The sequence below is a fragment of the Lipomyces doorenjongii genome (assembly GCF_038497915.1).
Source record: "Lipomyces doorenjongii strain NRRL Y-27504 unplaced genomic scaffold V1508scaffold_50, whole genome shotgun sequence".
NCBI lineage: Eukaryota > Fungi > Ascomycota > Lipomycetes > Lipomycetales > Lipomycetaceae > Lipomyces > Lipomyces doorenjongii.
In genome coordinates, this window is record NW_027118117.1 from 27,360 (window position 1) to 42,003 (window position 14,644).

General features: G+C 47.2%; 4 protein-coding genes across 4 annotated transcripts; all 4 read left to right on the forward strand.

Moving 5' to 3' along the window:
* Positions 1-236: 236 nt before the first annotated feature.
* Positions 237-2,469, forward strand: V1508DRAFT_434148 (uncharacterized protein; the record flags this gene model as incomplete). The annotated part of the gene is made up of 4 exons (XM_066942012.1): positions 237-437; positions 516-668; positions 720-833; positions 877-2,469. The coding sequence occupies 4 exons, from the start codon at positions 237-239 to the stop codon at positions 2,467-2,469; spliced, it is 2,061 nt and encodes a 686-aa protein (XP_066794149.1).
* A 1,463-nt stretch (positions 2,470-3,932) lies between these two features.
* V1508DRAFT_358465 (permease for cytosine/purines, uracil, thiamine, allantoin-domain-containing protein) lies at positions 3,933-5,663 on the forward strand (the record flags this gene model as incomplete). The annotated part of the gene is made up of 2 exons (XM_066937063.1): positions 3,933-4,146; positions 4,198-5,663. 2 exons carry the CDS (start codon positions 3,933-3,935, stop codon positions 5,661-5,663), a joined length of 1,680 nt encoding a protein of 559 aa, XP_066794150.1.
* Positions 5,664-6,516: 853 nt separating this feature from the next.
* V1508DRAFT_405722 (uncharacterized protein) lies at positions 6,517-8,132 on the forward strand (the record flags this gene model as incomplete). Its single annotated transcript, XM_066938715.1, has 10 exons — positions 6,517-6,567; positions 6,628-6,711; positions 6,749-6,869; positions 6,911-6,952; positions 7,019-7,147; positions 7,222-7,388; positions 7,431-7,572; positions 7,737-7,972; positions 8,014-8,045; positions 8,066-8,132. The coding sequence occupies 10 exons, from the start codon at positions 6,517-6,519 to the stop codon at positions 8,130-8,132; spliced, it is 1,071 nt and encodes a 356-aa protein (XP_066794151.1).
* A 2,948-nt stretch (positions 8,133-11,080) lies between these two features.
* V1508DRAFT_390098 (uncharacterized protein) lies at positions 11,081-13,128 on the forward strand. Its single transcript, XM_066937909.1, has 2 exons — positions 11,081-11,945; positions 11,996-13,128. The coding sequence occupies exons 1-2, from the start codon at positions 11,388-11,390 to the stop codon at positions 12,959-12,961; spliced, it is 1,524 nt and encodes a 507-aa protein (XP_066794152.1). The 5' UTR covers positions 11,081-11,387; the 3' UTR covers positions 12,962-13,128.
* The last annotated feature ends 1,516 nt before the right edge of the window (positions 13,129-14,644 follow it).

Consider the following 14,644-nt stretch of genomic DNA (forward strand, 5'->3'; position numbering starts at 1 on the left):
CTTTTGAATTTCATAACCTGTGTGTGCGTTGTTGATCGGAGTTGTGTGGCACGCGATGGCGGTTATATTGGGACCATGACCAACCAATCCACGTGAACACTCTTCACATTTGCACCGAATACTAATATGAGTCTGTGAATAATGATGTATAATACCGTTTGGTTCTTATAGAATTGGCTTTATGGCGCTACCGACCGTAGCCATCTTAACTACCCTGCCAGGCCGCCCTCGAAGCAATGACTGACACCACCGACCCGTTCGCGCCCATCGACGACTGGAACGAATACCTACACCACTCCGCAAGACAACTGCAATGGGAAACAGTTCACGACCTCGCTCTGGAACGTGGGTTCAATGCGACAACGTATATGGCGCTGGCCGAGTATGTTCTTGACAAGTTTTCATATTGCGAGAGTGCATATGGGCTTTTCACTCGTGTATGTTATATTATGCATGAAATGTGGATCCGGGAGCAATGTAGATGATGTGGAGAGAGGCTGATGGGACAGTTTCAGGCACTAGAATTAATGACGATAGATAATGGGCCATGGGGTCTTGAATTGGACATTCTCGCTCGGCGGTCGTCCGTGGCTGTGAAGTCTGGGCATTTACATCTCGCGCTACGGGACGCGATTGAGATGATTCGAACGTGGCCTAGTCGTGATTTGGTGCGTATATTTCAAGTCTTTGAGGAATGGAGTCAATGTTGACAGGTATAGGGATACGTTTGTGCGGCGAAGATTTGTGGAATTATGAAAGATCGGAATGCGTTGGAGTTTGTGCATCATTTTTATATGACAGTTGGGAAGGGGGATGATCCCGAGATGCAGAAGGTACGCAGTATTGCTCTCTCATTGACCTTGCTAACAAGTGCAGATCCTCAAGCCATCGTGGCCGCCACAAGAAACTGATGGTAATAGTTTTCCGAAAAGTGATCGAATCCACGATCCACTCACAAGACTGCCGCCAGAACTTGTTGACCATATTCTCGGGTATCTGCCGTACTTCCGTCTTTACCGTCTCAAGTCCGTGTCCAAATCGTGGCAAGATGTGGTAGCCGCATCACTCGCCCGCCGTGTGTCTGTCGATTTCACACAACTCAGCTGGCCGATCCCGTTCTTTCGCGCGCAAATTATTTTAAAGCAACTGCGCCGGGTGCGAAGCATAGTTCTCTGTAATATAATGTACTGGGGTGTCAACGACTGCGTGACGCATGTCCTTGGGCTCGACGGCGACTCACAACGGTATGCGTATCCGGACCTTGAAAAACTTGACATTCAAATGCGCACGTCCGTGTTTCGGAATACCGTCGGCGTCGAGATTCCAGTTTTCAAGAACCTCAAGTCGCTAGAAATTTGCATGGCAGATTCAGTGGAAGTCGTCCAGAGATTAGCAGATGGTGATCTTCCAATGCTCAAAATCTTATCTTTCTACAATCGGCATGATATCGTTGTGCCGGACAATGAGATTGTGTATTTAAACGACAGTAACGCATACGCGCCACATTCTAGCCTGCGCGTACTTTCCATCGGCACGTTTATATTCAATCCGGAGAATCCGGCGACCGACTACAGGTATCTTCAGGCACCGCAACGGCACCGTCTTTCGCCTCGAGGTTTGTCTAGGTTGTTACAAATTTTGCCGCATCTCTCGTCACTGTCATGCGTGATGGTGAATACTTCTGTGGGTGACAGCCATTTCGTGGGAGGAATCAACCAGCAGTGCAAGAAATTCGAATTTAGCAAGTGGACACCGAAACTCAAGATTATTAATTTCTTTCAATCAGTTATACCGCAAGCCCTACGGTTCACAAAATCCCTAAATTGGGTCGACGTGTCGTACTGCACACCGATTACATTGCCGACATGCGTGATGCAAAACGGCGTGTTGTCGTATGCCGACATGAATCCAGGCAACGATTTGGGACTAGTAGAGACTGATGAGTTGAGTTCTGTGTCGTCGATGCGATTGTCAGCTGTGAATCTCCGGGGTCCGAAGCTGATTGATTTCGTCGCGAGATTGAATCCGATGGTGTTGACGCATTTATACGTCAACAGCATCCCGCCGCTGAATTTCGGGGAGCAAATAGATCCGTCGGAAGCCGAGAACGGCGGATCGGATTTTCTTGCTCATCCAACGTCGTATAGACCGGGAAGTAATATTTCGTACGCCGGCCGCCCGCTGAAACTAATCGCACAACTCTGCCCGAACCTCAGACTTCTCAACATCTCCAACTCGCGCTCAATTACTGACAGCACAATCCGGGATCTCGAATCAATGAAGTCCTTAGAAAAAGTTTCTATATACCGCACCAGTGTCACCGCGGCTGGTGTGTCGTATTTACTGCGGACGTTGCCGAAATTGCTAAGAGTGGAGGCTAGTTTGAATGAGATTAATATGGACGATGTAGAATTACGGGAGGGTGTTGACATTGTGGACGGGGATACGGAGCTCGTATATTACCGTTGAATAGTAGACTTATATCTCGATCTATACTGTGGAAATGGACTTGCTATGTCATGTAATCACTATAATGCTCTAGCGCAACAATAATAATGACGGCACAGTATCATACTAAGTGAGACAAATTTCACTCTAGCTAATCTTAAATAAAAGTCCATATCTGGATTCCTTATGACTTATTGCCCGTGCAGCGTCTGTATATATTTAGATGTGCCACAGCTTGAACTATGATCAACTTGCTTTTCCCTGTGGGCCGGTAGTCTATCTTTCGATCGCGCCGCCACCAGCCACACGGAATACAGTGCGGAATCTAGAACTCAATGTGGTCACCTGTCTCTCTGACCACATTTAGCGCACAGAGTCACGTTTCTCTATATATGAGTTATTCTCACCTAATGGTTTAAGCTATCTCTCGATTGCTACGCCAGTAGCGGGACAGCAGAGTAGATCATGAGCCCAGGGGGGAATAAGGCATTTGGGGCTACAGTAACTGCACCCCGCTTAAGGCGATTCACTGTAAGTCGATAACCCCTGTCGTCGAATTGCATGATACTCCCTGCCAACTTCGGCCTATCCACTTCAACAAAACGTTAATCTCGATATGCCGCTGCGTAATATAATGGGGCTTGTACTGTATTGGCTTCGCAGATACTCTTGGACAAAGCTTAACTCGAAACCTTAAAGAGGAGAAGCATACGTTAAGCGAGTTTTGCGCAGCACATCACACACGCTATTTAGATTGCGTACCCTTTTCCTGCATCCAATCTGGCACTAGCTAGATAGCAGAAGATAATGATGAGTGATTGCACCTCAGATTAGGTGGACATAGAAGATAGATCTCTCACTGCATTCGCCATGTCCCAGTCCATTTCACCCTGTTCGGTTTGAGAGTCGTACGAACTGTATTGAAACCCAATAATGGTCATCGTGTTGTTTCGACCAATTGATTAGCTTCTAGAGAGTCGCGCTTTAAATCGCGAAATGGGTAACACTCGATTTCTCATCAAATCTTGCATGATATTTCTGATCAAGTTATTTCTGTGATAGTCGTGTATATCCAACAGTTTCCGTGACTGGGCGTGCGCCATATGCTTAGACCACTTATCGTAGTGCAGGGACCAAACGCAGTAAATTTTCTCGTCGATCCTATAAATTGACGCGATTTTGATAGTTTATCGCCATTGTTACGGCAAAACAGCAATTCGCCAAGCTTCTTATCACTGTTGTATACAGTTTCTGGCTCGGCATCTGCCAACTTGCCAACATATACTTATGAGTCGCCATTGAGCTTAGCGGGACTTGACTGTCAGCTTATCTCGGTCGCCACCATGTCCAAACACGCGGCTCGCCGAATCCAAGATTCCGTGCTGCCTCGTGGCACAGCCACGCGATAAGCAGATACTCCATCAACTCACTTATATTGCTTCACAAAGCTCTTTGTTCTTGTTAATCCCCAACAGGACAATCCGATGGACGCGAAGGGAAATTACGACGTGCACGTCAAAGCCGCAGACTACGACAGTAACGGCACGGTCGCGAGCGACGCCCAGCCTGTCGGGCCGGTCGGTTTCTGGACCAAGTTGGACAAATGGATTCAGCTCGACTCGGCTTCTGAAGGCCGGTACTCGAACCATGATCTTGATCCTGTGCCGGTTGAAGAGCGGACATGGCTTGGTCGACACTGTGAGACTATTCGGATCAATTGCCAATAATTCATACTGACGCATCATACAGACGCGCTCTTCTGGATCTCCGACCACTTATCAGTGTCCGGGTTCCGTACGGCTGCTTCGGTCATGGCCATCGGCTTGTCATGGAAACTCTCGCTTGTCTGCATTGCTCTCGCCAATATCATCCAAGGTGTTGTCATCACGGCCAATGGCATCGGCGGGACAAAGTTCCACATCCCTTTCTCGATCCAGAGCCGCGCGTCGTACGGGTACTATCTGTCGTATCTCATGATCGTCATGCGCATGATTGTCGGTATCTTCTGGTATGGCGTCCAGACATACACCGGCGCAGAGTGCGTGCAGTCCATGATCTACGCCATCTGGCCGTCCTTCCACAATGTCAAGAACACACTTCCCCTGTCTGCGAACATCACGACGCAGTTCATGATCTCATACGTCATCTACTTCATTAGCTGTCTACCCTTCCACTACGTCGGCGTACACAAAGTCAAGTGGCTCTTCCTTCTTAAGTCTATTACGACTCCCATTGTTGCCTTCGCAATCATGGGCTGGACCATCAAAGAAGCTGGTCTAGGTCAAACATCGCTGTTCAAGCAAGGCAACACTCTGTCCGGCACAGCGCTCGCGTGGGCATTCATGTCAGGGTTAAACTCCAACATCGGTGGCGGTACCACGCTCATGGTCAACGCGCCCGACTACTCCCGTTATGCCCGACGAAGAAGCGACACTTATGTAACCGCGGTCGCAATCCCGTTGACTGCCACAGTAATGACCTTTATTGGCGTCGTCGTCGCCTCAGGCTCGAAAATTCTCTACGGCAAAATCCTATGGGATCCCCTCCTCGTCATCAACCACTGGACCTCCAAAGGAGGCCGCGCGGCCGCGTTCTTCTGTGCTCTTTCATTCTACTTCTCCCAGCTCGGCCTCAACATCGCTGCAAACTCCCTAGCGTCGGCGAACGACATGAACTGTCTCCTCCCGAAATACATTAATATCCGCCGTGGACAATTTATATCGGCGGTCGTCGGAGCGTGGGTGTTGACGCCATGGAATATCCTCACTTCCGCACCAGCGTTCTTGAATTTTATGTCAGGCTACTCCGTGTGGCTCGGGCCACTTTGTGGAATCCTAGTCTCGGATTACTACTTCGTTCATAAACAAAAATACGATGTCTATGAACTCTACAACTTCAACGGCATATACAGATACAAATACGGAGTCAATTGGCGTGCATTCGCGGCGTTCACAATCGGATGGGTGCCGCTCTTGCCCGGATTCATCCCGACGGTGTCGTCAGCAAAAGCGACGACTGGGATGGTACATCTCTACAAAGTCGGCTTTCTCTATGGTTTCGGTGCAGCGGTGTTGTCGTATTTCGTGATATGTAAGCTTTGGCCTGCGAAGGAAACATATGTCGAACGTGCGGTTACTACTGACGATGAGACGAGTGACGTCGTCGACGTTGTTGAGAGTAGCGCATCGTTTGGAGAGAAGCGCCTATCGGTGTAGGAGATATATATTTTGTTTTCCTTTCTAATGAATTGTAGCTAATGTTTGAGTCTGTTGGCTTAACTTGAGCGCAGTATACATCGAGCACACGCATGACCAGGACTGAATTCCAGTTCATTAAAGAGTAACCCCGAGTAACAAGCAGAATTGTATTAAGAGTTCGTAAAGAGTGTTATACGTGTCATTAGATATCATTGAGAAACTGAGTAACGTAGCTGCACACTTCATAAGGAAAACATAAGCTTATCAACATGGTGACAAATAAGTCTGATCTCGGCTGACTTACATATGACATGCTCACATTCCACTTTCATCGCAATCGTCTGTTCCAACTCTGCTGTGTTATCAATGTAAAAATTTAACAACGTAGGGTACGGGGGGCCTTGACCCAGCTACCACCAGTATACTGCTACAATCCATTGTTTTTGCTAATAGAGCAATTCGTATCTGTTCTTCGCGATCACGGCTTTTTTGCTTCTGCGATATCCCATTGCTGGAGAAGAATATGTTGTAGTTGGAAGACCGGTATTAGCTGGATCAAGCTCGATATGATGAGGCAAACGCCCATGCCATACTTTATATTTGCATTTTCTGTTCCAATCTACATGTGACCAGGCTCTAGTAGAGATATTCTGCCTTAATTTTGTGCAGCTGGGAGGGAAACTACGCTTACCCTTGCCTTGACATGTACTTGTGGACGGTACCGTATCAGTCTTCAATATTACACTATTCCGCCGCTTCACGAGCTTCAGCAAATGTACTCCGGCATGAACGGCCGCGTTTTCAAGACCTGCAAAAAAATGTCATGACAGAGTGCGTCGAGGAAATAATTTTGATAGTTCGGGAGTAGGCAATGGCTGGTAATAGGTTGTTGCAGAAAACGTCGAAGGAGGACAGGTGTAACGTGAAGCCTTCCGGGATTGGTCTTGATGGGTGCTACCACACACATGAAGAATTTGTGGAGGCTGTGACTTCATTTCTAGAACAGCATGACAGCCACGTGTTCGATTCTTCTCTTCCATCTCTGAGAACAAAGGCGACGCTTACCGTCAACCTTCCTTATCGACAACGACATCTCAGTGAAGACTTGCACTCAAACCTCTGATCAAGTCCTACAAAAACGCGCAGCGGTACTTCTTCGGAATGTCATGTTTGACTGCACTGGTTACTTCTTTCACATGCGACGCGTCAATGTGAAACCTGAGGGTCAATTACTTTTACATTGACTTGTTCACGATCTAGTGAAGCAAAACTTGAGCGGGATCCTTTTCGCGTTCAGCGGTACACAGGTAAGACTTTTTACGTATCACAATAATTGAATCCTCCGTTTATCGCTGACATTATATCCCCTTTAGTCCCAACGGAAGTTTTTGACTGTCAGGGAGATCTTCATATCACAATGTCTAAGGTGTACGAATCTAGAACGATGGTTTCAGAACACAAGTGCCATATGGAAACCGATAAGTTCCCATATGACCGAAGAGGTAAGAAACTATATCACTTGCCCCACGGCATATATACCAAAATTTAATACAAATGGCAAACGACTCGGAATTAGAAAAGACAGACCTGCACACTATCACAAGGCAACAAGTGTATAATTTCTGGCTTTCTATTACAAAATCCGAGTGGGAAAGAGATGCCGCCAACGATTTTAGATCTGCCCAGCTCGTCGTGCGTGAACAGGGTGGATTCCAACTTATTGAGGGACTCCAAGAACCAGGAGTCTAGTTGGCCTTCGTGACCCTATGTTTTATTAATCACGAGAAGTATAGCCGCGCCAAAATGACAGAAGTCTTCGTGGACTCCACATTTGGTACAAACAAACACGGATACGAGCTCTACTGCGTGCTCACCGAGTACGACTTAGTATCTCCACCCCTATCCTACCTTCTATTGGACACGCGCAGTCTCCATGAAGAAGCAAGAGGGGACGCAGACTGACGAAGTGTTTCACGGCATTGCGAAATGCAGGCTTGACGCCAAATACTGTTCATACCGACAAAAATTTCGCAGGTACTGCATAATTTCATAGGGATACTTTACCGATTTGAAACTCACAGTTGGTGATAGAAGTGACAGCGGCCAGTATCGCGTTCCGAACCAACAACAGTAAGTATAATCATCACCTCTGTCTGTGGCAGAGCTTGCGAGCTATCGATCAGTATATAACAGGGAAAGCCCGAGGCAGAGGTCTTGATTCAGCCGATACTGTTAGAACCTCTACGCGCTCGACAGTTTCCCCATCCTATCTGCACTTTTTGACGGAAAAATCCAATTGGATGCTTTCAAAAGGAGAGACAAAAAATGTACTGCAGATCAGGCGCGAATCCTTCGCAGCATGATCAAGCGCCATCTTCTCAGGCACCCATTGTTGCGAAGGTTGTCTGCGACAAGAACAGCGTGCCGGCGAGTCTCGTGTACGAGTCTTATGATGAAATTAATGCGTCGTCGGATAAAGATGCTTGAATACTGCATATTCATTGGCCATTCGAGACTCTTCGGTTATTTCTGGGCCAACTGTACAGGCCTAGTTGTGGCAATGTTGGCTCTCGGTGGAAGATCGCCTCCCTCTCTGGCAGGCCAGGATCGTCTGATGCTATACCAATTTCACGTACTACCATGCGATTGGAAAGCCATTGGCGAATCCTGAAATGGGACTACGCTTCGCGTCTGATTAGACCAAGGCTTGATGTACTGACTTACATCATTTGCACTGGTCTAGTTCCGTCTCGCATCGACCTGTACTTCTGCTTTCAACAGTAATAACTACTGTAGAACGCACACCATAGGGTACGCATTATCAGCTTCAATGACACTACTCTTTAGCTGATCGCATTGATATTGGCTCCAACATGTATCTATAATGCGTAGAATGTCTTGGTCAAACCTGCGTACGCAAAACTCTTCTGGATCTCATTTGTCATTCGCTACAATAGCACAAACTTCTAAAACTGTTCACCCACCTCCTCTTACAGTCATAGAACAACGGTTCGTAGTACAGGTGGCCTAGTATCCATTCCTCCTCAACGGTGCAATCCCACCGATATGCTCCATGACTACTATGACATGCCCCGCTATATCTTTTCTCTGACGTGTAAGATGAGCTAATGCTTGTAGTACTTGCTGTCTCATCTGCGTGGTTCGCGCGCACTCGTCGACTAAGTGCTGGACCAGATGCACGCCATAATACCTTGCAGGATGTAGTATCATATCTAATAATGCTTGCGAACAATTCGATATCGGCATGGTCGCGTTACTCCACGAGATCTGCCCATTGACTATTCGTTTGAGAAACGTCGATTCTGGATCGTAGCAGACTGCAATGCAACGCTGCCGCGACATCTCCCCTATTCAAAAATAATTGTACACGTCAATGCTGCTCTATCATGGGGTTCTCTGACGTGCCAATTTCAGGTCTGTAGTCAACGGTTCCTCCCTCGTTTCTGGGCATAAATGGATAGCCGAAGATCCCGTCAGGACAAGTGACGTCGTACGATTCCCCAGCCATAGACGCAGTAGTATTTGCAGACCTCGTTACTGTTTGTAGTGTCATGATCTCACACAACACACGCTGATCTATCATTAGCAAGATCAAAGCCACCCCTTAAACATTTTACTTATAGTACTTGGTGCAATATGACTGAGTTTCTGTGGCAAGTCCAAGATATTCGCCGGGTGCCTAACACGATTACATAATTTCGTGCCAAGCCAAACGCAAGCGCCAAATAATCAAGCCAGTACAAGGGATTATCAGATCGATATATATACACAGACATATCCTGATGCTTGCGTATTTATGTCTGTTAGCCATAACGTTGTGCAAATCGGCATGGCAATCGGGATCGTCGCACTTTATGTCTGCCGATGCTTATCGTCTATTATATCGGCCGACGATAGAAGCTTGACGACACGATATCGTCAAATCGTATCATCACCGATGATTAAATGTCTAGTAGTTGATACCCTGAACACGAACTTTCTTTGAGCACGACATTTGTAGTATTATGGTCCGTTTAACAATTAATGTCATATTGCCACAATGCCTCTCTTTGAGAGGATGACAACTCGCTGTAAGCCCCTAGACTACAGAGCCCCCACGATGCTCATGGGAGATATTACGAATGATTATGGTTGGGCACAACGCAATTGTGTATACATAGCAGATGCAGTGGTCGATCCAAAAATGTTACATAGTTATTCTGCCGATTTGCCGATATCGCGAGGTTTCTGCGATATAGTATCGGCGGACCAGGGCCTCGACGATAAATATCGTCAATCGGCAATCGTCAGACATTATGAATGCCGATATCGTATCGCCAAATATCGCAAACCGGCAACAGCCCTACGGTATCGGGCAATGTCACGGTGAGACTTTCTCGTGACTTAGATCCAGAAAAAAAAAGATCTGCTGGAGTCTGTGGCTGCATGACTTCGGCGAAAGCATGCGTCGAATCCGTTACCCTGATAATGCGTGAATTAAATTTCGTATTCGTCGTGTGTATTGCGACTGGCGCGCTACGCTAATGGACTTTAAGGCAACATTCGTAAATTACTGACGGGGCGTGCAATACTCCTTTAGAATTGACTTAATACATTATTTCCTGAGAATAGGAAACTGTAGACGGTGCAAAATCATGACACTGGCGTTGCCTTGACGAAAGAGAGTTGACAGAATTTTTTTTCTCAGCAAAGTGGGACGCGTTCAGTGTGATGCAGAAGTCACAGTTGAGCAATGGCGCATTTAAGATGATACTGTCAGAAAACTCCAATAGACTTGCGACGGCAGGATTGAATCGACAATCAGTTGATCGCTGCACAGACCTGCCCTCGACAGTCGACAGTGGTCACTAATTTGAGATGGGCGACAATGAATACAAAGTAACATAACTAAGCTGCTAGCGACCGTTGACACGCGAGAAAATATATCTTGACTCAGCGTTCGCGTTCGCGTGCTCAGTTCCCAATACCGATATTGAATGAGGAGGTCAAGCTGTCTGTTAGTGGACATGAGGAATATTTTGCTGTCCAAGCTAGATAAGGTCAAATTTGTCAGCGATCTCACAGTTTGCGCGGACTGAGGCGCTGCTTTTTGACTAACTATGTGCACCGCACTACCCGCTGATTAATTCATATAATCATAGCTAATGTTCGGCCAAAGTCAACTAATGGACGCAGCGTGGACCAATTGCAGCAGTTAGGTTGGACTAGTGCACCGCTGGCATATCTGGCAGCTAAGAGTACCGCGGAAACACGTGCTAACGCACGCTAATGCGGAAGGGCACCATGGCCGCCTGACCTAACCACCGGTCAATTAGACGCAGGTCAGAAAGACCCCCGGGGGCTCGACACGGTACCTTGCTTAAGGTTCAGGGCCTCTGCTCGCGCGTCCAGTTGCTGCTTCGACGAGATGTCATCAGCAAACGACGGAGCTGCTACAGCATGCTGAAGCGGTCGAAATGACTACGTACATACTCTTGCATTGCTAATACTCTGAGTTTCTCTGCTTGCCTGTCAGTTAAGTATACCTGGCAGGTGGCTGCGCGCAGTACACTGTGTCTAAATGAGCTTTGTGCTCTGCAACATGCAGGCGTAACTCCCTCTACATTCAATAGCCTCCTGTATGCTGGCCCTCGGGCACTGTGGTAACATGGGTATATATATAGTCCTCTATTTACTTGTGCCAATTCCCCCTCTGCCAATCTCCAATCAGTACTGATCACGATGTCCTCTGCCTACGCTCCTCCAGCTCCCTCCTCATCGCCTGGTAGACCAGTGAGCCCGGCCAGCGTAATCTCGCCTCCCCAATCACCGACGCCATCGATCACGATCCAGCTCCCGGCGTGGACGAACTCGCTTCCTACGTGGAAGACGCAGCTGCCGGCATGGAAACGACCTGTTGCTGTCTTGAGCAAGAACCAAAAGATACTTATCGGCATCCAAGTCTTTGTTGCTCTGTACCTCCTCTCGCTGCTCGCGAAATTCCACTACTACGGCATAATAGCTCATGGTCAATTGTTTTCGCTTGAGACGCCACTCAGCGAATCGATTGGATCTGGCAATGCGGTAACGACCGAGGATGCCTGGAAGAATAATTTGCCAATCAAGGGACATTCCGAATATCCCCTGAATGTTTTCTTGGTCAACACTCCCAACTATCATTTTGAGGTCTTCGTGCCAATTATTGAGACGTTTAAGCACATTGATAACATCAACATCACTCTTTTCTCGACTGAAGACGGCATGAGCAAGTGGGGTCTTCGCAATGCCATGGAGATTGAGGTGAGTCTTGCAAGGGTGCGTTGTTGTATGTGTCACTAATGCCACCCCAGCGCGACGGTTTAACTCTCCTCGATGCAGGAGTCACACCCGTCGACCGAACCGGAGTCAATCCAGAATTTATTTTCCTGACTACTTGCCCGGAGGACATGCGCACGCTTGGCAAGTCGCTCCATGTAGCGCTCGCGCATGGCGCCCACGTGATGTGCATCGTCCACCAAGCCCATCTCTGGGACTACCGCAATGTTAAGCAGTACGCCAACGAGATCGCGTTCATGCGACCGTGGGTCGAGCGCGGACAATGGCATTTTGCCGCGCTGTCGCAACACGTACATACCTACATCCGGTCCAATTTCCCACAATATCTGGAGACACCTGGGCGAGAGTACCGCCCGCTATTGTTCCATCCAGTGTTCAACTTTACCGCGCCGCAAAATCTCGACTTCAACTCTGCTGCACCGTTTGCCATTATTCCGGGGAAGTTTGAGGCCGAGCGACGCAACTATGAGTCCATCTTTGCAGAATACGGCAAACTCGATTGTGACATCAATCTCCGCCTTGTCGGTTCCGGCCTGATTCCACGAATTGCAGACGTTCTAAGCCATAAGATTGGATTTATTACCAACCTCAACTTTTTCGAGTTCTTCCAGGAGATGTCAAAGGGCGTTGCAATCATCCCGACCCTTGGCAACGAACATTATCTGAAGTCCCAGGCTTCGTCTACGGTCGCTACATCGATTATAGCCGGCACCCCTTTAATCGCGTCGCAGCAATTCATCGTTGCGCATTCGCAGATCCCAGTTGAAGCCGTCTGGCTTCAAGGCGAGCACGAGACCGAATTACAAGTGCTGCAGCGGGTCGGACATTTAAATTCATCGGAATGGCAGCAAAAGAAGGACACAGTCGAGCGGCTGCGGTGGAGTTTTATTCGTGATAACGTTGCGCGAGCTGAAAGCATGTTGAATGTAATTGGTGCCAAATATCAACCTGGCATATCAACGCATATTTCGTCATCTTAGAATTCGTCTTGTTTCTGTTTGCATCTTATTTTTGGTTGTGGGATGGAGTTGCAATTCTGGTAGAAAAAGTATCTTTTTGGGCTTTTTTTTCTGTATATTACATCAATACGGTTATTCATTTTACTTTATTAGAAGCACTAGATCTGCAATTGAAATTGGTTATCTCATTTGTTTGGAATTGCTGTCGCGCAGTCTTACCACTTTCAGACCTTGCTTTTACAGACGTTGGTGTATATGTGAAGTGTGTGTAGTCGATGTGCATAAGCGAATGTCTTTGGTCGCCTCGGACTACCCAAACGAAACTGACAGCTCCCACTTACCCTTCTCCGCTGTCTATATGCACTATGTACCAATAAGGTCACAGTCTATGACGGTTGTCCGAGAGACGGCGCAAACAAGGCTAGATTGCACTTACTGCTCCTAGGTAAGACCTCCCAGGTACAGGAACCTTATTTTTGAAAGAAAGGAACTTGTAATCTTGATCAATTGAGTTTGAAGATGCAGCACAGACATGAGTGCGCAAATCGAAACTATATGCCAGAGGCTAAGAATTCACTCCGACATCCAATTGGTCTTCTTTACCGGCAACGCTTAACGGGTCTGAAGGAAAATGACACTATTTTACCAAGCGAGTTTGTCCTAACCAGTTCGCCCGATGGGATCGCTCCGCGCCCCACCACACCCAAAGTGTAAATCGCAGCACACCCCGTAAGCAACAGTACATGCAAACGGCACTGGTAACGGCAGCTGCCAAACCATTTACTGCGACAGACATTCGTAAGTCATAGGAACTCGGTCAAATAATGAGCAGTATCTTACATTTAATAAATGTGAAATAAAGTGGTTGACTTCACCGCGGGACTTAATTCACTCCATTCCGTCCTCCGTTTGACCCCTACGCGGCCAATTGATGGACACGAAAAGTTTTCATATGTCGTCAAGCGATTGCGGCTGAGGCAATTACTTTGCAGAATACGGAAATCTTAAAGAAGCATGCACGGAACAACTAGGTGACCTCCAACTTCAAATATGACGAAGGTATCTGCGCTGTCGAGTGTCGTATGTCGAACTTTCAGTTTCAGGTCCGGGTAATGTCTCGCTCGGGAAGTCTAAGAAATGGCGGAGGACTCTGGACATGTGTCTTCAAACTTTATTTTCCACACGCTTCTTATTGCCAGTTTGCATCGTGGCAAGCCACTCACTTAACGCACAAGTGCTAACTACAAACTAGTATTTGCAAACTAAGCTTTTCTGCTATCTAACAGACGACTGTGCCCATGTTCCGGCCTTTCTGAGCATGTCAATGATAATGAGAACTCTTGTGCGTTTAGATTAGTCAATAGCACTCGAGCGTCTCGTTGAGCTCGTTTTGCTGCTAGAAGCTCTGTAGTCAGGTTACCAAAAAATGATATTGCAATCACGATCCTTAGTCACCAACAAAATTTTAGTTCAATCTGTCATGAAATACGCTGACGTAATTGTACTTATTCGGCACAATCCGTAAGCTACAGTACCATCAGCCCTACCCTACTACTGGTTGCCTATGTGCCTTTTTTTTCCACATTGAACTTTGTCTACAACACCGTCATGAGACGAGATAATTCATTTCCCGATTTTACATGTAAGTCCGCTTAGCGCGCGATCGGCTATCTTTGGACGTTCCAGCCTTTTGATGGGTCTCAT

Excerpts from the sequence above, each read along its gene's own strand:
- V1508DRAFT_390098 (XM_066937909.1), top strand. The coding sequence starts at position 11,388 with ATGTCCTCTGCCTACGCTCCTCCAGCTCCCTCCTCATCGCCTGGTAGA. Across the intron at positions 11,946-11,995 it reads GCAATGCCATGGAGATTGAG|CGCGACGGTTTAACTCTCCT; the intron begins GTGAGTCTTGCA and ends ATGCCACCCCAG.